This window comes from Enhydra lutris, unplaced genomic scaffold, assembly GCF_002288905.1.
Source record: "Enhydra lutris kenyoni isolate GAN:26980312 unplaced genomic scaffold, ASM228890v2 scaffoldscaffold42, whole genome shotgun sequence".
NCBI classification, from domain to species: Eukaryota; Metazoa; Chordata; class Mammalia; order Carnivora; family Mustelidae; genus Enhydra; species Enhydra lutris.
The window spans coordinates 4,787,485-4,813,046 of NW_019154126.1; the positions used below are offsets into that span (position 1 = coordinate 4,787,485).

At 37.3% G+C, this 25,562-nt stretch overlaps 1 protein-coding gene across 2 annotated transcripts in view; it reads right to left on the reverse strand.

Moving 5' to 3' along the window:
- The window catches only part of LOC111155565 (plexin domain containing 2), a 462,074-nt gene that overhangs the window by 47,193 nt on the left and 389,319 nt on the right, over positions 1 to 25,562 (reverse strand). For both annotated transcript variants that reach the window (XM_022515805.1, XM_022515806.1), the window contains one exon: positions 2,915 to 3,075. In XM_022515805.1, the coding sequence (XP_022371513.1) occupies positions 2,915 to 3,075 (161 nt within the window). The remainder of the gene's footprint in view (positions 1 to 2,914; positions 3,076 to 25,562) is intronic.

Below are 25,562 nucleotides of genomic sequence, written 5' to 3' on the forward strand. Positions count from 1 at the left end.
TCTGCAAATTTTCTATAACGAGCAGGTATTCTTTTCATAATGGGAGAAAGCACATCGATTTCATTTAAAAAGCAGACAGCAGTATAATGAGGCACATGAAAAGCAATTTACATAATATTGGTAAATTCAATCTTTTTATGCACCAATGACTCTAATTTAACTAGTAATTCAAAACCTTCAAATTCCTGGGTCTAGCATGTCAGTTACTGTGAAGTCATGACGGGTCTGTGTTTTGAATTTGTCAACATGGGTCAGCTTTAATAATAATAAAGCTAAGATTATCATCTTCAAAAATCACCTGCTGACCAGCCACTGTGAGCTACACAGGGATAGCAAGCAGGGTGTCAAGGAGGAAGTGATTTATGTAGAAATTGGCTGTCAACCAATGGGAAAGAAAAAGGCAAAGGGAAGAAAAGCTCAGGAACCTGCAGAATGATTCTGTTTACTTGAGTGTAGAAAGATAAGAGAAATCTTTCTACAACTGTGGCTCTTTGACCTTGGAGAAACCATTCCACCACTCTGAGCGTCAGTCTCTTCCTTTGTGTTATAAGGGCACAGAACAAAGCTATCTCTAAGATGAATGCCAAAAAAAAAAAAAAAAAAAAAAACCCAAAACCACAAAAAACAAGAAACAAACACAAAAATAAAAAAAACTTTCAGGGTCACCTGGGTGGCTCAGTGGTTAAGCCTGTGCCTTCAGCTCAGGTCATGATCTCAGGGTCCTGGGATCGAGTCCCACATCGGGGTCTCTGCTCTGCAGGGAGCCTGCTTCCTCCTCTCTCTCTCTCTCTGCCTGCCTCTCCGCCTACTTGTGATCTCTCTCTGTCAAATAAATAAAATCTTTAAAAAAAAAAAACTTTCACTATTCTTCAGTCTCACTTTGTATTTCCACAGGGATTGCTATGCACTGATATGAACTGGGTCCTCTGCACCGTGCAAATGGCCAAGTCCATCACCATCAGATATTTCACAGTGTCTTCATTTTTACAGTGTCAGAAAATAGACTGCATGGTGCATTAAAGGCTTCAATAAGTAAGGGGTTATAGAAGCAGCCTGATGTCTGCTTAGTCACTGAAGCCTTACAGCTTGTCACTTGTCAGCTGTTTGAGGAATGCATTCATGACCCAGGAAAGTTTCCTACTTTCTTCCATGAAAGGAAGCAACTTGGCAAAACTTAAAAAACAGCTTTCCAACTAAATGAAATGCTTGATAATTTCACAATTATTTTGATTTTAAATGAGGATGCCATTTCCAGAATACATATGTGAAATTTTAATGGAAGCTCGAAATCTCAAAGGATTTTTTTTTTCCCCAGAAAATATTGATAGAGTACCTCTTATTTGAAGGAAGCTCTGTTGTTTAATCCAAATCTTAAGGAACTTTTAAGTCAGTAGGAGGGGAATGAATCAGGTTCATAGTTAATTCTAATGTGAAACAGAAAGGTAAATGCCATAGAAAGAGATCGATGAATTATAATGGATAGAATTTCAGAGGAGGAAGAGAGATCATGTCCAGCTATCCAGACAGAGATGGTTCAGGGAAGCTTAGGGGACACATGGCTTCGAAGGTGTTCAGATCCTGAATTCAAGAACTGGGATGGCAAGAGAGGGCTTTGTTGGTGGAGGAAACAGAATAAACAAAGTCTTGATGGCATGGAAAATTTGGAGCGTGAATAGAGTAAAGTAAAAAGGGAAATTTGGTGGTATTGTCATCTCCAGGTGGAAGATGTATGGGATAAAGATCAAAATGATCGATAAGATCTAGACCACCAAGGCCCTGAATGCCAACCTAAGGAGACTGCATGTTAGTCTACAGACAGCTGAGAACCATATAGGACTTTTAAGCAATTATTTAATTGATTAGCTCTCATCTCTCCCTCTTAAAGGGAACAAAGGTAATTCTGTAGTTTAAAATTTATGGTAATTTCTCATTCAACAAGTAAACAAAATTCTAATCCACCTTTCTGTACATCACCCAATGAGTTGGAAAACATTTCATATTTATAGTTTTGAAACTCTAAGGAGGGGGGGAGATTTCCTCCATTACTTTACTATTTCTTTGGGGTTGGAAGAGCAGTAGCCCTATTAAGATGTTGGAATGAAAGCTGCACACATGATGGTCCCAGGAATTCCAACTGACCAGGGCATAGAATGGGACAATGAACTTTATCCAGTGCCCTACCAGCATCCTAACTTCAGGCCTTTTGGACATCAAGGCTTGGCTCTGGATCCTTTAGCCAGCTCCTGGTCTTCCTCCCTCATTGTTCTTGGGAACTGGCACTAAATCTACATTTTGTACATGAAAAGAGAACACCAATTCAGCACAGTGCTCTCTCTGTGGCTCAGTGTGCGTGTGTGCCCACATGTGCATGCACATTCATATATAAACATATAAATATACACACATTACACAAAATGGTGATGGCACATACCCTTATCTTTTTGTTATACCTGTTACATCTTACTGTTATTTTGTAGTGAAAGCTCTATTTTTCCTAAATGGTTGACAGCATGTCCACCATATTGTATTATGAATCCAGCCAATACTCAATTCGTATTTACTGATCAATACATCCAAACCAAGTCCTGCAGCCTCCAGTACCTGCTGAATTTCTTCCTACGATCAGGTGAACAGCTGGTCTAACAGGACAAAAACATTATAGTTTCTATTTTTCTTCAGATCTGCGAAAGGCAAGATAGCTTAGCTTATTTCTTTAAAAGCTCCTGAGATAAGGGAACTTATCACATGGAAGCAATCTATCAATATGCTTGTGTGTGCACACATGTGTGAAACCCGTCTGCTCGCGATGGCAAAATGCAGAAGTCTGGTGCTGCATATTAAATACAGGTGGTGTTAGCAAATACATGGAGTTCATAGACCAGCTTGGATTTCATGTGTCATGCCCGACACTTACCTCAATAAAGAAAATGCTGGCTGCTGACGTTGGATGGTGATACATATAGACGGTCACGAGAATGGCTGCTACTATAATGATGACCAGGATGAGAATTCCAACAATGAGGCCAGCATGAAGGGTGCCCCCTTTCTTCTCGGCTGCGCTATCATCTGTAGAAGCTGAAAGAACAGCACAGAATGTTCATGTGTGTGCTTTCAAGTTTGCATTTTCATTAGAGGAGGTGTTTATAGTTTCAATAAAATACCATTAGAACTTTTTCTTTTACTTTCTGTACAACTCTTCTTTCCGTGACACCAGTTTTAGAAGCCTGATGCTCTTTATTTGGGCAATGAAAAATCCATGCTATTCATGATTAAAAATACATTTATAGTTGTGTTTTAATTTATAGTGCAATAAACAAAATTAATAGCCTTTATTCTAAAAGTACTGTGGAAAATCTAAAACTCTAATTAACTATATAATAAATTTAACTTTGATTTTTCTCATTAAACCACTGCCACTTTTACCTATGGAAAAATTGATTACTGTTTGAAAATTCCTCTCTCATCTTTTTCTGGAAATTTTATATTGCAGAGTTTAACGCTTCTTTTGATGGGCTAGAAAGTCTGTGCATTTTCAGAAAGTCTGTGCATGAGTTCAAAAGCTAATTTTCAAAATCTTTTTTAAACTGAAATGCTCTTTAAAAGAGTAACAGATGGATGCTAAATGACCCTCAGATAGTTTTATCACCATCTCAAGAGAACACACAGAATATCAAAATATTCCACTATGCCACAAACCAATATCATTTGGTCTGACTTTTACTGAGATGTTTTCCACTGTAACACTCATTTTCACAGAATCAGAAAAAAGAAATTAAATTTCTAAAGTAATAATTACCAACCCAAAGTCAGTCAACCAAATAAAGCTAATCTCTAAAGTCTTCTCTTGTTCTAAAATTCTGCAATCTTTGATGACTACTCAGGTATTTAAAGATCTTAAATCATATGTAGCAGGTAACTGTTTATGTGCATACTATGATTATTTTGAACCATTAGAAAAATTGCTTAACAATCATAAAAGTTCTACAGCAGTAGATTCCTAATCTTTTTTTTCTTAAGATTTTTTAATTTATTATTTATTTGACAGACAGAGATCACAAGTAGGCAGAGAGGCAGGCATAGAGAGAGGAGGAAGCAGGCTCCCCACTGAGCAGAGAGCCTGATGCGGGGCTTGATCCCAGCATCCTGGGATCATGACCTGAGCCGAAGGCAGAGACTTTAACCCACTGAGTCACCCAGGCGCCCCTAGATTCCTAACCTTTTCATTACGAATTTGCATCTTTGTTTTAAACATTATTTTTGTCTATTGAACCTCATTTAATAAGCACTGATTTATTTCTCTTATTTTAGATTTTTTGCTAATAAAAAGCAAACATGACTCCCTCTCAGAATGTGTGGTCAATGTGAAGTAACAGAATCCCAGATAAAGCAAAGAAACATGACTTCCCTGTTCTTCCTGTCCACCCTTTAAATTTTTGTTGTTATTGTTTGTTTATTATCTGCTTGAGACCCATGGTAGGTGTTTGGTAATTCTTCTCCAAATCTAATAAAGCTCAATATCCTAAAGCTTTCCCTTATATAACTAAAATTCATTGTTGAAAGAAAATACAATTTAAACAGTAATTCATTATATAAAAACTCACTCACAGAGAGGATTTTGGGAGGAAGGAAGAGTATAAATATCAGGGATCTGTCTCCCTTTGTAGACAATAAGTCCACTGGCAGAATGTGTCTGACAACTATCTTGGCACTCTGGATTCTCATCAAAGTCTTGCAACTTTCAGGAGAAAGGCTTGGACTGCAAATTATGGTTAATTTCAATTTCAGCTCTTAGCACAGTAGTGGCTACCCATCCTCCACCCCTCAGTCATGTGGCAGGCAGCTGCACATGTGTTCCTGAAATAGCATACAGGAACTAGGGCAGGCAAAAAGCACCCTGTCCTCCAGAGATCAGGGATCTGTGTTCTGACCACTGATTGGTGCTTCTCATCACAGAGGCACAAAGATGTAGCCATTGGTTTCTTGTACTTTCCTCCATTGTTGCAAACCCTTCCCCCTCTGGCTGAAGTGATTTCCAAGAGATTTAGAGAGCCAGGGCTCTTTTCACCCTCCTCCACTTCATTTTTCTCTTTTTCCACTTTTGGGAGCTAGACAGTAAAGACCAGGACATTCAAAAACAACTGCATGTATGGGGGAAAATTAGACAGTGAGGGCACATGTTTAGGAAGTGGCTCAGAAAAGACCTGAAAAGACATTAAGATTACACCTCAGGCTGATCCTCAGCTAGAGACAGTCTGCAACAACAATAACAACATATAAGACAATCAACAATAAACAAAAATAATGTCAAAAAGCAGCAAGCTATGGGGAAGGGGAAGGGGAGAATCTGATTTCAAGAGTTACCACATTATTAGATTCAAATGTCCAGTTTTTAGCAAAAATTCACAAAACATGCAAGGAAACAAGAAAGTATGGTTCATTCAAAGCAAAAAAAAAAAAAAAAATCAACAGAAATCATTCCTGAAAAAGAACTGACAGCAGTATAATAAAGTTTAAAATAATTGTCTTGAAGATGCTCAAAGAACCAAAAGAAGATGGGGAGAGAGTCAAGAAAACAATGTGTGAACAAAATGAAATATCAACACAGTGACAGAAACCTGAAAAAAGCAGAAAGAAATTCTGGAGCTGAACATATACAGTAACTGTAATGAAAAATTCACCAGAGGGATTCAAAGGCAGAATTGAGCAGGCAAAACAAAGAACCAGTGGACTTGGAAGACAGGACAGTGGAAATCGCGAACTTTGAGGGACAGAAAGGAAAAGAGCTGAGGGGCCATCAAGTAGATCAACATGGACATTGCAGGAGTCCAGAAAGGAGGGACAGAGAGGGGGCAGAGAGAATATTTTAAGAAATAATGCCCCCAAACTTCCCAGATTTGATAAAAGACATGAATATAAACATTCAAGAAGCTCAAGGAACTCCAGTAAGATGAACTCAAAAAGACCCACACCGAGATTCATTATGGCCAAAGTTTTGAAAATCAAAGTCAAAGAGAGAATCCCTAAGATAACAAAAAAGAAAAGAGTGAGGAAAGAGCAAGATGGTGGAGGAGTAGGAGACTGAAATATCATCAGGTCCCAGGAGTTCAGCTCAATAGTTGTCAAACCATTTTGAACATCTACAAACTCAATAGGAGACAGAAAAAAAAAAAAAGCAGCAATTCTAGGATAAGAAAAGCAACCACTTTCTGGAAGGTAGGACACGCGGAAAAGTGAATCTGAGACGATAGGCAGGAAGAGAGACTGCGGAGGGAGAGGCCGGCTCCCAGCAAGTAAGAGAGCACTGGAGCACAAAATTGGAACTTTTAGAAGTCAGCTCCACTGAGGGAAGTTGCTCCCAAGGCTTAGCGGGTGGTAGAGTCCTCCCAGGGACAGTGTGGTCTCAGGACCTTCAGGAACACTAAAAGACCAGGGGTGCCTGTGTGTGGCAGAGCTGCCATGTATCAGAGCAGAGAAGCCAGCTGCAGAGACAGAGCTGAGCAGGGGGCTCTCAGCTCTGGGTTACCTTAAACCATGATCCAAGGCACAGTCAGGCCACTGCTCTTCCAGCAGGGACCCCACAAGTGGCAAATCCGGACACACTCCCCCGCCCACTTTCCTCCTCCGGGAGGAGTGGCACGGGAGTGCACTGCAGGAATCTGCTGGGTTTGGAGACTCCAAACGGGGCCATGCGACAGAGATAGAAATGCTTGGTCACAGGCCTGGTGAGCTCAGAGCACAGCCAGAGACCAGGGAGATGGGAGGGATTGACTGCTTTTCTCTGAGGGTGCATTAAGGAATGGGGCCCTGAGCACTTGGCTCTTACGGGGCTGGAGATTGGGAGGCCGCCATTTTTATTCTTCTCCTCAGTATGGAAAGCAGTATGGAAAATATTCAGGAAACAAAAGCTCCCAAGAGTTAACCTGCACAGATTACTTAGCCTGGTCCCTGACAACGGTGGAGCAATTCCACCTCAGGCAAAGACATGTGAGAATCACTGCAACAGGCCCTTCCCCTCAGAAGATCAGCAAGAATATCCAGCCAAGACCAAGTTCATGGATCAATGAGAACTATGGAACTCCAGAGCTAGGGGAAAGCAACACATAGAATTCATGGCTTTTTTCCCCATGATCCTTTAGTCTTTCAAAAGTAAATTTTTTTGAATTTTATTTTTTTCTTATTCTATTTTTAAACATTTTTCCTCTTTCCTATTTTAATGATTTTTAAACTATTTTTTCTTATCAATACCTTTTTAAATATCTTTTAAAATTTTTATAGTTATAGTTACATTTTATCCCTTCACTGTATTTAACCTTATTTTTTTGTATACATATAGGGTTTTTTTTTCTTTAAAATTTGGGGATACAATTTCTTCTAACAGATCAAAATATACCCTAAATCTAGCACATAGCTTTAGTCTAGTCTCTAGTCTGATCACATTCTTTCCTCTTCCAACCAACTTCTTATCTTTTCAATTCCTTTTTGAGAATCTTCTATAATTTTCATCTTTACAGTCATATTCCATCCCTTCATCATGCTTACTATTATTTTTTGTATATATATAAGTTTTTCCTTCTTTAAAATTTGGGAGGTAGTTTCCTCTAACAGACCAAAATACATTCAAAATCAAGTGTGTGGCTCTGTTCTATTCACCAGACACACACACACACACACACACACACACACGCACACACACATATACACACACACAAAATATTAATATATATATTTTTCTTTTTCCCCCCCTTTTCTCCCCCAGGTTTTGGGTCTCTTCTGATTTGATTAGTGTTTATTTTTCTGGGGTCATTGCTACCCTTTTAGTATTTGTTCTCTCATTCATCTATTTTTATCTGGATAAATTGACAAGGTAGAAAAACCACCACCAAAAAAAATAAAATAAAATAAAATAAAAGAGTAAGAAGCAGTACCGATGGCTAGGGCTCTAATCAATATGGACATTAGTAACATGTCAGAACTAGAGTTCAGAATGACGATTATCAAGGCGCTAGCTGGGCTCAAAAAAAGCATGGAATACAATAATAGTAGGGGATTTTAACACTCCCCTTACTGAAATGGACAGAACATCTTAGCAAATCAATAAGGAAATAAGGCTTTAAATGACATACTGGATCAGATGGACATCACAGATACATTTAGAACATTCTACCCCCAAACAACAGAATACACATTCTTCTCTAGTGCCCACAGAACATTCTCAACCTGGGTCACAAATCAGGTCTCAACTGGTACCAGAAGACTGGGGATCATTCCCTGCATATTTTCAGACCACAATGCTCTGAAGCTAGAATTCAGTCACAAGAAGAAAGCTAGAAAGAACTCAAATACATGGAGGCTAAAGAGCATCCTACTAAAGAATAAATGGCTCAACCAGGAAATTAAAGAAGAATTTAAAAGATTTATGGAAACAAATGAAAATGAAACACAACTGTTCAAAATCTTTGGGACACAGCAAAGGCGGTCCTGAGAGGAAAGTATATAGCGCTACAATCCTTGCTCAAGAAATAAGAAAGGTCTCAAGTACACAGCCTAATCCTATACCTAAAGGAGCTGGAGAAAGAACAGCAAAAAAAGCCTAAACCCAGCAGGAGAAGAGAAATCATAAAGATCAGAGCAGAAATCAATGAAATAGAAACCAAAAGAATAGCAGAACAAATAAACAAAACTAGGAGCTGGTTCTTGGAAAGAATTTATAAGATTGATAAGCCTCTGGCCAGGCTTATCAAAAAGAAAAGAGGAAGGACCCAAATAAATAAAATCATGAACTAAAGAGGAGAGATCACAACTAATACCAAAGAAATACAAACAATTATAAGAACATATTATGAGCAACTATACGCCAGCAAATTTGAAAATCTGGAAGAAATGGATGCATTCCTAGAGACCTATAAAATACCAGAGCTGAACCAGGAAGAAATATAAAACCTGAACAGACCCACAACCAGTAAGGAGATTGGAGCAGTTATCAAAAGTCTTCCAACAAACAAAAGCTCAGGGCCAGATGAATTCCCAAAGGAATTCTACCAAACATTTAAAGAAGAATTAATACCTATTCTCCTGAAACTGTTCCAAAAAATAGAAATGGAAGGAAAACTTCCAAACTTATTTTATGAGGCCAGCATTACCATGATCCCAAAACCAAACAAAGACCCCATCAAAAAGGAGAATTACAGATCAATATCCCTGATGAACACTGTTGCAAAAATTCTCACTGAAATACTAGCTAATAGGATCCAACAGTACATTAAAAGGACTATTCACCACAACAATGTGGGATTTATTCCTGGGCTGCAAGGTTGGTTCAACACTCGCAAATCAATCAATGTGACATAATACATTAATAATAGAAAAAACAAGAACTATACGATACTCTTAATAGATGTTGAAAAAGCGTTTGACAAAGTACAGCATCCTTTCCTGATCAAAACTCTTCATAGTGTAGGCATAGAGGGTACATACCTCTGTATCATCAAAACCGTCTATGAAAAACCCACAGTGAATATCATTCTCAATGGGGAAAAACTGAGAGCTTTTCCCCTAAGGTCAGGAACACAGCAGGGATATCCACTATCACCACTGCTATTCGACATAGTACTAGATATCCTAGCCTCAGCAATCAGACAACAAAAGAAATAAAATGCATCCGAATCCACAAAGAAGTCAAACTCTCAATCTTTGCAGATGATATGATGCTTTATATGGAAAACCCAAAAGACCACTTCAAAAGTGTTAAAATTCATACAGGAATTCAGTAACGTATCAGAATATAAAATCAATGCACAGAAATCAGCTGCATTTGTATACACCAACAGCAAGACAGAAAAGAAAAATTAAGGAGTTGATCCCATTTACAATTGCACCCAAAACCATAAGATACCTAGGAATAAACCTAACCAAAGAGGCAAAGAATCTGTACTCGAAAACTATAAAGTACTCATGAAAGAAATTGAGGAAGACACAAAGAAATGGAAAAATGTTCCATGCTCATGGATTGGAAGAACAAATATTGTGAAAATGTCTATGCTAACTAATGCAATTTACACATTTAATGCAATCTCTATCAAAATACCATCAATGTTTTTCAAAGAAATGGAACAAATAATCCTAAAATTTATATGAAACCAGAAAAGACCCCAGAGAGCCAGAGGAATGTTGAAAAAAAAAAAAGCCAAAGTTGATGGCATCATAATTCCAGACTTCAAGCTCTATTACAAAGGTGTAATTAATCAAGGCAGTATGGTAGTGGCACAAAAACAGACACATAGATCAATGGAACAAAATGGAGAGCCCAGAAATGGACTCTCAACTCTATGGTCAACTAATCTTCAACAAAGCAGGAAAGAATGTCCAACAGAAAAAAGCCTCTTCAACAAATGGTGTTGGGATAATGGAACAGTCACATGAGAAGAATGAAACTGGATCATTTCCTTATACCACACACAAAAATAGACTCAAAATGGATGAAAGACCTCAATGTGAGACAGGAATCCATCAAAATCCTTAAGGAGAACACAGGGAGCAACCTCCATCAGAGAAAGACAATTATCATATGATCTCTCTGATATGAGTAATTTGAGAGGCAGGGGGTGGGGTTGTGGGGGGTAGGGAGGGAAAAAATGAAACAAGCTGGGACCAGGAGGGAGACAAAACATAAGAGACTCTTAATCTCAGAAAACAAACTGAGGGTTGTCAGGGCGAGGGGCGTAGGGATGGGGTAGTTGGGTTATGGACACTGGGGAGGGTATGTGCCATGGTGTGTGCTGTGAAATGTGTCAGACTGATGATTCACAGACCTGGTCCAAATAATACATTGCCCCTGGTCCAAATAATACATTATATTTTAATTTTAAAAAAGTTAAAAAAAAAAGAAAATAGCAATAATACAGACAACAGGCAAGGAATATTCATTCACTCATTTATTTAAGAGAGAACAAGAGAGTGGAGTGCTGGTAAGAGGGAGAGAGAGAATCTCAGGCAGACTCCACACCGAGCATGGAGCCTGATGCAGGGCTTGATCTCACAACCCTGTGAGATCTGATCTGAGCCAAAATCAAGAGTTGAACGTTTTACTAACTGAGCCACATAGGCATCCCTGTTTATTTATTATAGAGAGAGCAAAAGAGCCAATGAGTTTGATCATTCCCTACAAAAAAAATCAACTAAACACAAAAGAAGACAGTAATGCTGGAGGCACATAGAAACAAGTAGCAAAAATGATGGAAATAAGCCCCTCCTTACCAGTAATTATTTTACATTTTAATGGATTAAAGACTCCAATCAAAAAACACAGATTGTCAGAAAGAAAAAAAACACATGATCCAACTCTACACAGTCTATACAATACTAACTTCAGATCCAAAGACACAAATGGTTTGAAAGTGCAAGCATGAAAAATGATATTCCATACAACTAGTAACTAAATGTCAGCAGAGGTAACTATACTAATGTCAGACTAGTAGATCTTCAATTCAAAAACTTATGAGACAAAGGACATCATGTACTAACAAAAAGTTGCAATACAATAAGTAGATATAATAATCACAAACATTTATCTAGCTAATGACAAACCACCGAAAAACATAAAGCAAAAACTGATGAATCAATGGGAGAAACAGACATTTTTGTAATAATAGTGGGAAATTTCAATATCCACTTTCAATATTGGAAGGAACTGGACAGAAGATAAGTAAAGAAAGAGGACTTACCAAAATAAACCAACCAGCTCAAACAGACATATACAGAATACTCTACCCAATGACAACATACACATTCTTCTCAAGTGCGCATGTAAGACCTTTTAGGGTAGACCATATGTTCGGTCACAAATTAAGTGTCAACAGGTGTAAAAAATAGATATCATACAAAGAAGTTTCTCCATCCACAGTGGGATGGAGTTAAGAAATCAGTAACAGAAATAAAACTGGAAATTCACAAATTTGTGGAAATTAAGCAACAAACTTGACCAACCAATGTATTGTCATGAAATCACAAGGGAAATTAGATATGAATGAAAACAAAAACACAAAAACCAAAACTGAGGGGCTACCACAAAAGCAGGGCTAAGGAGGGAATTTATAGCCATTAATATTCACGTTAAAAACAAGAAAGATCTTGAATCAACAACCTAACTTTACAAGTTAAGAAACTAGAAGGAAAAGAACAAATTAAACCTGAAATTAGCAGAAGGAAGAAAATAATCAAGATGAGAGCAGAGAGAAAAAAAATAAAGAATAAAAAAATAATAGAGAAAATTAATGAAATTGGTTCTTTGAAAAAACAAAATGGGGACTCACACACTAGCAGTCTAGCCTCAGAGTCTGGACCCTGAGCCTCTGATCACTAACCCCACAGCTGATAGTAAACTGTATTTACTGCTATTTCTCCTTACTTCATGTTATCAATTCTGGCAAAGAATTCTAAAACATCTTTGGTAATTTCAAATGAAGAAAAATTAACTTAAATATGGTTAAAGGATTAACATTGTGCCTTCAAGAGGGTAGGGGCTGTGTCTGTTCTGTCACTTCTGTGAGACTATGTCTACCTTCATATGCACAGAAAATCCATGTTTGTAAGAAGGAAAGGAGGGAGAGAGGAGGAAGAAAAAAAGAAAAATAAAGCTGTTGAAAGTGGGTTACAGCTCTTGGAATGGCCACTTCTCCAATAAAAATCAAATAAAGTTTATAGCAGATTACTTTATCCGGTCTTCAGTTACCTTTTCTCTACAATGTAGTCAGTAACAGTAACTCTCCCAGAGAAATGCTGTGAGAATTACCACTGAACACATATAAAATACTTGGGAGAGTAAGCACTTAACTAATGTAGCCATTGTATTAATATTATTACTTCTAATATGAGGCAGGTTGAGGCAAATGATGGTGTTCAATTCATGATAGCACATAAACTATGTTTTTGCCCTTAAGATTTGTTACTTTTTAAAGTTTGGCTTTATTCTTAAGTATGCTTATATCATTGTACTTTGTGCACTTGGCTTTTTTTTTTTCTTCTTATTTTTAAGAGTGTGATACATTACTGTCATGGAAAAATGGGATTACTTTAAAATGTTGTTTTGGAGAGAAAGTGGCAAAAAAAATCTACTTGGGTCAAGAGGGGAAGCCTTGAATTTTTCTTCAAATCCTATGTGTAATTCCATCCATCTATCCTCCCATCCCTCTCCTCATCTATCCATCCCTCCCACCCTCAGATCCATCCATCTAAACAGCATCTGGTTCTGTCTCTAGGATGAGTAGTCTTTTATAGGCAGCATGTCAAGTTTCAGCCTCACTGAGGCTGTGGGTGTGTGTGTGTGTGTGTGTATGTGTGTGTGTACGTGCGCACGCAAATTGGGAGGAGAAGAACAAGAAGACACTTTTGAGTTAGCCTCAGGCTGCCACTTCCCACGTGAACCAGAACCTGTTGAGGAAGCAGCAGGCAAAAAGTGGTCCTTCCCAGGGAGAAACAAGAGAGCCAAAAACATGTTTTATTCAGTAAGTGCTCCAGTCAGTAAAATTATCCCTGACTTGTAGGATGTAAATTGCCAAAATTTAGAACATAAAATCATAACCGGATTTAAACCTTGGAAGCCTCACTCACTGCCTTCATTTAGGCATATATGTTTACTTTCTCACTTATTACTTATTTATATTTTCAATAGTGGCTTAGTTATACTACCTCCTTTCTAAAACACTATTTTGCAGTGTGGGTGTGGGTGTGGATGTGAAGACACCATTTCATGTCTAATGAAGTCTGTACAGAGTCTAGTTTGTTGCTAGTCAAATAAGTATTTAATGACATTTCTGGATGATGATTTTAAGAAAATAAACAATCTTCATAGATTCAGAATAGTGCTAACCAGGAGACAAAATAAATATTGAGGGATCTACGACTGTGCATATGACTTTATTCTGTGCTGTCATTAGGGCAGACCATTTAAGGAAAAATACAACAAATTCAATTCCAAAATATTACAGAGGGATCCTTGTGTCCCAAGCGAGTGCTATTTCCAAATGCTTCAAATGGTCATCTGGATGGAGTGGCCAAAATTACACAAATATTTCTGGAGAGCTTATTTTTCCATTTTCATATTACTTAAGCAAGTTTTCTGCATCTCTACTCTAGCTGCTTTCTCTACTAACAAGTATTATGATGGCATATAAAAGGTTGTTGAATCTGGAGATGAAGTGATCGCTCTATTGATGTGCTTTAATTTTAAATTCTTTCACTATTTGTTTGCAGGTTGGTATCGTTGCCCCATTAAATGGTACAGGGTTTGCACACTCACGGCTACCTGCAAACAGAACTCGGGAGATCACCCGTGTTAAAAATGACGACCACCTCAAACACAAAATCAGAATTTAAAAAGTGTAAACAAGCGCTATCATTGAAATTAAGTTCATTCACCTCGAGGGTGGACAGCTCCAACTGATTTCAATCCTTCAGAAAAGACTGTGAACAAAAACGTCAATTTTGGAAATAGTCATTCATTCCTGTGGTTTGACTGATTGTTCTTAGAGATGGGCATACAGAACTGGGTCAGAAAAACTTAAGCCTATTTCCGGCACAAACTTAAGCTCATGAGAGTCTATGAGGAGTTGCGGGAGATATTCCAAAAGATGACGAGTAACCTTGTCCGAAGACTCATACTCTTACTCTAGTCTTAGAAGTATCTTATGCTCTCTCATTCATGTTCAAAAGTGACCAAAGTCAAACAACTATCTTCAAGCACATACAGTATTGTGCACAGGACAATTCAAATCTTTAGCTTTTTTTTTTTTTTTAACCTTACATCGTGTGTTCAAATGAGAGGAATTAATGTTGAATGATAGTAAGATACCTTAAAACGGAGCCTCAAAGCCCCCAAAAGGAGGTAAGTAGATATGAGAAAAGCCTATCAAATCAAGGCCATTTTTTTGGCTACTCTGTTGAGGATACATTTTAAAACATAAATGAAACACAGAAAATCAATAGTATCAATGAGAATATACTCTCCTCTGATCCACTGAATGACCCACAAGTTCCTAGCTTTTTAGTACTTTATAAAATGCAAATCAATATTTAGACATAGAAAAGGCTAGGAGAATTGTCAAATATATCTAAGCAATCTGCTATTTTGGGGTAAGTTTTAGCTACCATGATAGTAAAGACAACAGACTTTTAAAAGTTATTTTAAATACATATTAAAAATACTCTAGACCTCAGGCAAATGTGTTTCATTTGCTGCACTCCAAGAAAGTTTATGACCTATTGATAAGAGGAAAAATGAAAGAAATAAGGACATAGAAGATAAGAGGAAAGAGGGGGAACAATCTGACAGGTTGTTTCTTCAAAGTATCATGTTCGATTTTAAACCTCTACGTCTCCTTGCTCTTTCTAAAACCAGTATTCTTATCAGGATTTATATCAGAAAATCAGGTGATACTGATATTTGGTGTTTAGAAGTATAGTTCTTCAATATGTTAAAAAGATTTTAATACATTGCTAAAGTGATCTGTACCCACTATTAAATCTTGCCAGTAATTAAAGTCCAGAAATAAAGTAAAACTAAAATAGAAATACTCCTCATCTGAAATTTTATTCACTTTAGAACTAACTCTTCTCTTGGCTTTAAAATGAAACACTACAGCCCATAAATTCCACAATGTATTAATATCCTTTGGGGGCCCAAGAGGCTCATGGGTTGGACAAAGTCTTGCACTAATCTGTACAAAATTCATAAATCTTATATACATGATGTCAAAATGTTCCTTTTTAAAGCTTCAGAATGAAGCTAAACTATGAGTGCTTACAGTGTTAGTGTTCCATTCTCGGATTAAAAACACACACAGACACACGACTTTCCCTGTGGAATATTATCTAATCCATTTATAACCTAAAGCATGTAATGAAAGAAAATCAAGTGATAACATTTTTAGTTAAATTGACTTTCCTTTGGAAGTTTCCCTTGTAACTGATCTCATCTTGTCACTCATCTATTTTCCCCTTAGCGCTTTTAAATTTCTACATGCGTGATCATGACCTTGACTTCATTCTGAGTTGCTTCTGGTATTTCTGGTTTTTTTGATGCTTGCCAATCTGTCAATATTATTCAGTTATTAAGGGTCCCTCGGAACTATTATACAAGCTATACCTAATCCACAATATGTGTCACTGTGACAATACATTCATAATTCACATTATGACATCTCCATAGGAAAGATTAGGGTCAGTACTGTGAAAAGATATTAAAATGGTGCACAAAGCCCTGCTAAGTGCATTATGTGTGGTGGGAACAATATCTGGCAGGGACGGCTGGCCCAGCTTCTCTCTTGCTGCCTGGGCTACAACAGGGCAGCTGTGAAATTCCGTTCAGGGAAACACAGAGAACATTCTGGGCTAAAAGAGCTTAGGGGATGACAATCCTTTTTAACAATAATCCGTTACCTTTTATCTTAGAAAAATGAAGCTAAATAAGATTTCTGTGAAATCAGATTTAAAAAAATGCTTGATTCCATCAAAATGAGGGATTTTGGCTAGCAGTCACCACCCAGCCGCTTCTAGCTTCATTATGTGATTGTGCTTCAGTGTAGGCGCATGTGTGAGCATCTAAAAAGAGGGGATTGACCGTGCTTACAGCAGGCATAAGACCCAAAGTAGATCTTTGGAACAATACATTATCATTTTTCACTTCTTATGTGTATGTACTATTTTTTTTTTAAGATTTGAGAGAGAGAGAGAAAGAAGGAGGGAGAGAGGGGGAAAAGAGGAGGGGGGGAGGGAGAATCTCAAGCAAACTCCCCACTGAGCACAGAGCCCGATGTGGGGCTTGATCTCACAAACCTGAGCCAAAATCAAGAATCAGATGCCTAACCCAGAGAGCCACATAGGTGCCCTGTGTATGTACTACTTTTTATAGTCTACACACGCATTTAATATTTTCAGCAACCGAGATCTTTATTAAGACCTAACTTTAAAACTTTTCTTAACATTAGCTTTCTATATATAAAGCTGTCCTTGTATACAGTTGACTTCTCCACCTAAAAATATATTTAAAATTTATTTTTGAAAAATAAGATGTCTCTACTTCTATAAAATAATACAAGGAAAAGTGATCTTAGCACCTAAATTGCCCAGCCAAATATTAAACTACAGAGTTTCACAGAAATAGTTTGCTCTTTTAATTTCAGGCCAAGTCCTTGGAATGGTTAAGAAATCAGGGTTTTAAAGCACAGAAAAAAGGGTAGAGTTTTCTTAATGAATATATTCACAGTGAATATGGAATACCAAAAATAAGGTTGATGATAGTACTTTTAAGATTGGGAGTACAGAATAGAGTGACTCCTCAAACCATTTAATCCCACCCATTCCAGAATGAAGTCACTTATGTTGACAGGTCATTTATACACAAACATACACAAATTTATACATTATATATTTATACACAAATCATAATGAATTTCTACTTCCCTACCAAATGTACCAGGTTTTCTTAACATGGAGGAAGAACCATCTTTACCTTGCTCCTGTCAGTGGGTAAAGACAGAAATATATCCAAACCACTTAGCTTATATAGACCCTTAGTATTTCCACTCTTCATAATCATGGCGTCACTGCCGGGTCATTAGCAGGTGTTCTTAAAATTATTCAAGGAGATTGGATCCATTCTCTCACTGCAGCTGAAGTGCATGAACCTAAGGGCATCTCTCTCATAAACAGTTTTTCCAGTGGAGAGATCAAGCTCTATTTCACACTGTATACCCACCATTAGGAAAACAGGCCAGTGAGGCCCTTTAAGTGTTCACCCCCAGACCATAGCAGAAGCTGGACCACGGGACATGCAAGATAGAACCTGCAGCCATTATTTGAAAAACAAAAAGCCCAGCTGCTGAGGTGCAGTAAACTATCGAAATAAAATCAACCTTGCAGTGATTATCCATATGCAACTTCTTTTGAAAAGTGCCGAATATTAAATCCATATTATTAAATCAACCCCAAGTTCTTTGACATTTGAATTTATGCTCAATATTAATGAAAACTTTTGGGTTTCCTAAGAAAGCATGGCTTAATTTAGTTGCCAAAGATAACATTTTGGTCTCTGTGTATGCCTTACAATTAAAACCTTAGTCCTTCATGTTCTCAACAACCATACGACCTTTTTGTTATTTATTGTGGTTTGATATATACTGTCCTCTGGGAGGGCAAATGGGCAGGACAACATGCATGTGTTATGCTTCATACAGAGAGAGAATCAGAAACTCAGGAAAAAAAAATGATTTGGGTCTGGAATTTCACTTTAATTTGTGTTACCAGATCGAATAAAGAGTGCCTACGTGTCAAAGGTAGGAAGAAAAAATTAAAACAACTGAGAACCAGTTTTGCAGAATATTTATAGTTCACTGCTTTGCATTGATACGGACAAAACTTAGCTCGGATAACATCCCTAGCAAGGACAGAATCAGGTCACTTGCTTGAGAAGAGAGAAACTGTGTTTATCATAATTGCCTGCCCTGAGGTCCTAGAATATCAAGTTTCCTGAAATACAAAGTTCCAAGGGTTGAATGTGGGATAGAACATGGTCAGTCTGGAAGGTGAGTCTCTCATCTTTTCCACCAAATAAGCTTTGTAAAATGGCCCCACAAGTCGTATGTGATACTCCCATGAGTCTTACGATTTCAAGGACCTTGGTCTCAAAGTGTTGAGGGTCCAGGAGCCGCCATGCTCATTGTGATGTTGATGGGGCAGTTGGTTCTGTTTGCTGAGATGCTGGATATCTTTAACCAGGGGGAAATGGCAGACAAGTAGCTACTTTGCTGACTGCAGAATTTGGAGCAATCCTCCCTGCAGGACAGGATGGCATTGGGAAGCACAGCAAGTGCTCTGACACCAGATTATTGGCGGTAAAGCCCAGCTGCATTCTTTACCAACCATGGGACCCTAGACAGATTACAGAAATCCCAGGGCGTCCACTGCCTTGGGTGTAAAATGGGATTACAACAGTACTTTCTTCATAGGGTGCAGTAAAAATTCAATGAGCTAACATACAAAACCCTTAGAAAAGTGCCTGGTATACAGAAACAGCCCAATCTTCAGTAGATAATTTTATCATTATTAGCAACTACACGGGAAGGCTCCAAGAATAATTTAAAGCAAAATATGAATCACATAATCAGAAGTGTTAAATTTTACATCTACTAATTTGAGAAGCTGGTTTGCTAAGGATATGCATTTTCCTTTCTTTAGTTGAGAATTCCAAGAGGCTTGGAAGAATTTATTCATGGGGTTTTTCAAAAAACTCTATCTAGTTTATGAGAAACTCGTTAAAATTTCTCTCTTTTCTTTTAAAGGAGATAAAACTTGCAGCCTAGAAAATCACAGATCTTATGTGTACAATATAACACATTTTAAAAATTTCCATGTCCCCTGAATTTTCCGTTTCTCTTTTCCAGTCAATTCTAACCACACCCCACCCCACTCCACCCCATGATGGGCAGCCGCTAAACTGATTTCTATTATAGTAGATTGATTGCGCCCGTATTGAATTTCACAAACTGAATCACACTGTTTGTACTCTGTAGTGCCTGGCTCTTTTTGCCTAACATGATGTTTTAAAAATGTATCTGTGTCATTGCATATATCACTGGTTGGTTCTTTATTTGTGCTGAATAATAATCCACTGTATGAATATACTCAATTTGTTTATTTTTCTATTGACAAACATGTGAGCTGTTTTCAGTTATTGGCAAAGATGAATAAAGTTTCTATAAATATTCTTGTGAATACTTTTATGGACATGTTTTCTCTTGGATAAATACATAGAAGTGGAATTTCTGGATCAAAAGGAAGATATATGATTAGCTTTATAGAATTGTTACTTTTCCAAAGGGATTGTACTATAGCACACTCTGATTAGCAATGTAACAGATTTCTGGTGCAGCAAAGCCTTATCAGTCTTAGTATTTTGTCTTTTTAGTTTTAGATATTGTCATGGGCGTATAATAGTATTGAGGTTCTTACTTTTTTAAAGTCAGTCTGATAATCTATGCTTTTAATTGGAGTGTGTATTCTCTTTACTTTTAGTATAATTATTGGTAAAGCTGGGATTTTTCCCCCTATTTTTCTTCTTTGTGTCCATCCATTATGTGATCCATTTTCCTCTTCTCTTGTCTTCTTCAGCCTAAACAAATATTTCTTAAAATTCCATTTAAATTTAGCTCTAACTTTTTTGTACTTTTTCTTTAGTGATTGTTGAACTTAATGTTAACATATATTAAAGTCACTTATGGTTGAAATTCTATATAATTTTATAATTGAAATAATAACATTTGGTCACAGAAATTTGTAGCAATATTATGAATTGATGTTAAATAAGGACTTCTGTCCTTACTATTCACTATGCATTTAAAATCTTGCACGGTATTACTTGAGCATGCAGAATAAAACTAAGGTGAAAATTAGTCTTAATGGAATAGCAAGTCATTGAAAATCTACCTGTTGAAAAAGATTAAACTAAATTTACCATCTAATGGATTAAACTACTTTCTTTAATCATTATGTCTTTTTAAAAATGGCATATCTTTTCTCTCCATCTTTCTTTTCCCCTTCCTCCCTTCCTTCTCCTGTCTTTTTTCCTTTCTCCCTTTCTTCCCTCCTTCCTTCACTCCTTCTTCTCTCCCTCCCTCCTTCCCTTCCTTCTTTCTTCAATTAGATCAGCATATTACATGATATATAAGTACTGGCAATGGAAACACACATGAAAAAATTAGTATTTTAAGTCACAAACCTTAAGAACAGTTGCCAAACTTTGTGGGCCCCAAATACACTTTGGCATGCCCTTTACACATTAATAGGAGGCCTCTTGTTCCATTCCCCTTAGAAATGTTTCATGGGTTCTCTCAGCTCCTAGACACCACACTCTGACCTCTCACACTTATTCTCCCCATATTACTTTGTCTCCTACTACACTGAGAAAGCAGGATGCTCAGATGAAATTCCTTCCTTCTCCCTCCCACCTATTTCTTCTCCTCCTGTCCCTACTTGCCAATATGAAAACACTATTGGTCATCTTTTAATTCCTTTCTTTATGTCTTCTTTGTACTCAACATCGATAACATGCAAATAGGCTCCTAAAATAAAACAACATCATTAGCAACAGAAATCACTACTTTCCTTTTCACTGAACTTCTTGAAAAAGTTGTCCCTGTCCCTGTCCCTGTCCCTGTTGACTTCAATTTCCTTTTTGCCCATGGACTTCTCAGATTCTTTCTGGAACTGGGCTACTGTACATTGTAGAACTGTCTGACAAATGTTAAATATTACCTAAATTAATGGTCATTTTTTTCTTTCTTTTCTTTCTTTCTTTTCTCTCTTTCTCTTTCTTTTTCTTTTTCTTTTTTTTCCCCTTAGCCTGTCTATAGCATTGACATTGACATTTTTCACTACTTCCTCCTTGAAATGTTTTTCTCTTTGGTTTTTGTGATAGCAAACTCTACTGGTTTTCTTGCTATATCTTTAACTCTCTTTGCAGTTTTCTAAACAAACCTTTGTGTTCTCCATGTAATTCTGTGCTATTCTCATTTTTATACCTTCTTTCTGTAATCTCATTTACTCTCATAACTTCAACTGTCATTTCTACGCTGATGATACCCACATTTATATCTTTTGCTTGTATTTCTCAAGTGAATTTTAAATTTGAATAGAAAAATGCTCACTGGACATCTTCATTTGGATGGTCCACAGATACTTCAAAGCCAATGAGGTTAAATTAAGTGCATTGCCTACCCTCAAAACTTGTCCTCTTCTGGTAACCTCTATTAAACACAATCATCACCCATTTAGATAACTAAGCTGAAGTCCTGGGAGCCACCTTGGTACTTTCTACCTCATAAATCACACATCCAATTAGATATTAGTTATGTAGCTTCACTTCATTAAAAAGTGTTTCTCATGTCTGGTTTCTCTTCTTTATTCCTACTGTCAGCCACTACTCTGGCCTCTCAGCATTTCTTTTATGGATTACTAGTATAATCTCCTAAGTAGTTTTGTTGGCCTCAGGTTTACTCCTTTCCCTCTGTTCCCCACAATCCCTCAAGAATGACCTACTAAACATGTGAAGCTTTTCATGGCATTCCCCTGTCTAAATGATGTCAATGGCTCCCAATGTCTTTGTGTAAGTTTAATAAACTCCCTTGCCTGGCATAAAAGGCTATGAGTGTTAAAGACCCTACTTACCTCCCAATCTCACCATCCACCACCACCCGTGTACATCTTTACCCTAGCCAAATAAAATGTGATCACTCTTTAGTTACCCAAATAGATCTTGATGTCTCATGCTATTCAGCTTCTGTCTTTGCTGGTCCCTCTGCTGAAATGTCATTCTTCTGTTCCTTTTCTGCATAAATCCTTCATATACTTCAAAACTTGGATCAAGTATCTCTTCTGAGAATCTTTCTCATTATTTCAGTTTTATTCAGATGACTTTTCTCTGCCTTCATAGTTTTTCCCAAGTCTATCATTGTACTTTTCACACCACATTTAATCATTGGTTAATTTCTTTATGTCATCCCACTAGTACACTTGCTTCTTTATGGCGGGTACCAGACCTCATTTACTTTTGTATCTTCATCATTTACTAATGCACTAGCAATGTAAGAAATGTTCCCTGAATAAATGAAATCAAGTCGAATCAAATGAACATAAAAGATAATTTTCTGGTGACATATATATTATTTTAGCAGCACAAGGCAACTTACTATGATCACTAGATATGTCATACTAAAAAAAAAATTATAACTTTACACATGCTTGCCCCAGGAAGAGTAACAAAAAATATTGGGGGCGGGGAATACTGCTGCTGAGGCCTCTCATAAATCACAGGTTCCAAAATGTAATGATATATGGGAGTTTATTTCTTCTAACAGGTGATTCCCAACACCAGGTGTCTAACAGAAAGAGGGCAGATAGATAAAAGAGATGAGCACAGAAAAGAAGGGAGGTATCAGTCAGGGAAAATATATAGGAAGACATTTTGCCAACGGCAAATGGAAAATATATCTAGAGGTACCTCCTAAAACCTCTTGAAAGTCATGGATGTGTATTTCCTGAGATGTTCTGCTACATCATTTCATTCTACATCCTATCATCAGCACAAACTCTGTAATTCCTACCAACCAACATAAAGGGGGAAAAGTATATTCCAAAGTGATTTCTTTTTCTTTTCCTATACTGGATAGTGATTTTTTAAACTATTAAATGCAATTTTTGTAGGTCAAATTTGGTAAAAAAAAAAAAATAAGCAATTTCATATGGTTCAACAAAATACAGAAAGTGTAATGGTCTTTACTAAAATAATTTTGCAATAACTAAAATGGTCTAATTTTCTATTAATGACATAACAGACATATGCTTTAGGGTCCCCTATCTCTGCTGCACAAGATGTGTTCTCTCTAGGGAGACAGAGGTAATTTGTTGTTGTCATCAATGAAAACGTTGTTTTATGGGAGTCATGACATATAGGTGAGGACCAATGCATGGATTCAGAGTAAGATATGTCACTCTTATTTTGGGGACTGTGGCATAAATAAATCAAGAATTCACTCAACTCCTGATACTCAAAGTGCTGTCTGTGAACTGATGGTGTCAGCATAGTCTGAGAGCTTGTTGGAAAAGCAATGCTAAGGTTTGGGTTCTACCCTAAAATGACTCTAGCAAAAAATGCATTTTACAAGACTCCCTCTTCGCCCAGTAATTCTGATGCAACTTAATATTTATGAGGCATTGCATCAGACCACTTGCTCACAACTCAGCTTTACATGGGATTCCCTGAGGGGTTAAAACACGTGGTTGCCTGAGTCCCAGCTTCAGAGGCTCAGATTTAATCGGTGGGAAGAACAGTCTGACCATTGGGGTTTTTCTAAGCTGGAATAATAACCTTAGATGAGAATAACCAGATGATTCTAATGCACAGAAAAAGTTAAGAACCACTACTCTGGATGAAATTTTAGGAGAGAAATTCTTAATCCTAGGGGATATTCAAAATCACATTCCGTAGCATAAGACATTTTCACGTCATGGCACACATATACTTAGAATAGAGTTAGTGCTACCATGAAAAGTAGCTAAACAAAGCAAAGGATAAAACTGAATGTCAAGATATTTTACAGTTTTTAGAAATGGAAAGTGAAAGGTAATCAATAGCCGTCAAAAGGAAATAAGCTTCCCTTTCCTTGCAAGACTGTGATCTATGTGAAAGAAATAGATGAAAAAAAGGCAAGAGAAGGTGGGGGAAAAATGAAAGATATGTTACTTTGATGATTTATGTATTAAAGTAAAAAAACAATTCGACTGAATGATAAATGAAACACCAGACACTTGATCTGTCACTACAGACTAGATAATAAAAATACAACCTTAGAAGTATTCTAGTGAAAAAAATCAGAATAATGTTCTAACATTCTATCTTTGGGTGAAGAGTCTTGGGTTATGTTCAGAAATAAGAAACTAAACACAGAAGAACCAGAATTTAGACTCGCCATTTCATAGCAGCTCATTCAAAGTAGATCTGTATTTGATCCTGGAAATCAACCACTTTGCAGATTTGTACCTCAGAATTAACTTGATCATGTTCTGCAAACTGAATAATGTAGCTATTCCAGCATCTCTTTGATGGGGACATACCTTCTGACTCCAGAGTGCAGCCTTTCAGAAACCAGGTGTAGCAAAATTCCTAGCAATAAGAAGAAATGACAAGCAGGGTGCCACCTGCATAATACATCAATGCTCTCTGGAGTGCTGTTACTTTAAATATTATTAACAATTAAGAACTCATATTCAAATATGTTTTTAAAAAGACACTTCACTTATCAAAAGGAAGAACATTTGGAGGAACCAAGAGCAAATGTAGTTTTGGTACTTTGATCATTCTCAGTCAACACTTTTTTTTTCTTTTTTTAGGAGACGGGAGAGGGGCAGAAGGAGAGGGAGAGAGAGAATCTTAAGCAGGCTCTATGATCAACGTGGAGCCCCAGTGTGGGGCTCTGTCTCACAACCCTGAGCTCATGACCAGAGCCGAAATCAAGAGTTGGGCGCTTAAATGACTCAGCCACCCAGGTGCCCCTAAGTCAACATATTTTATTTTTTTAAGGTTTTATTTATTTATTTGACAAAAAAGAGACAGGGAGAGAGGGAACACAAGCAGGGGGAGTGTGAGAGGGAGAAGGAGGTCTCCTGCTGAGCAAGGAGACCCATGGGGGCCTCAATCCCAGGACCCCGGGATCAGGACCTGAGCTGAAGGCAGATGTTTAATGACTGAGCCACCCAGGTGCTCCCAGTCATAACATTTTAAATAATAAAATCAAATCAAGGATTTTAGATGTTAAAATAATTTTAACATCTGCACTGTAGAAGAATGGTACAATTCATTTTGCCCAATTGAGTTGAATCTGGTTGAAGATTTTACTTCTTAATTAAAGGACCCTGCCATTGATTCAACTTGCAAACTTTCTTCAGCTCTGGATATAATTTTATCCAGGTCTAATCCTGAAGACATTTACGTTTCCATTTAGGTGGTGTCATCTGGA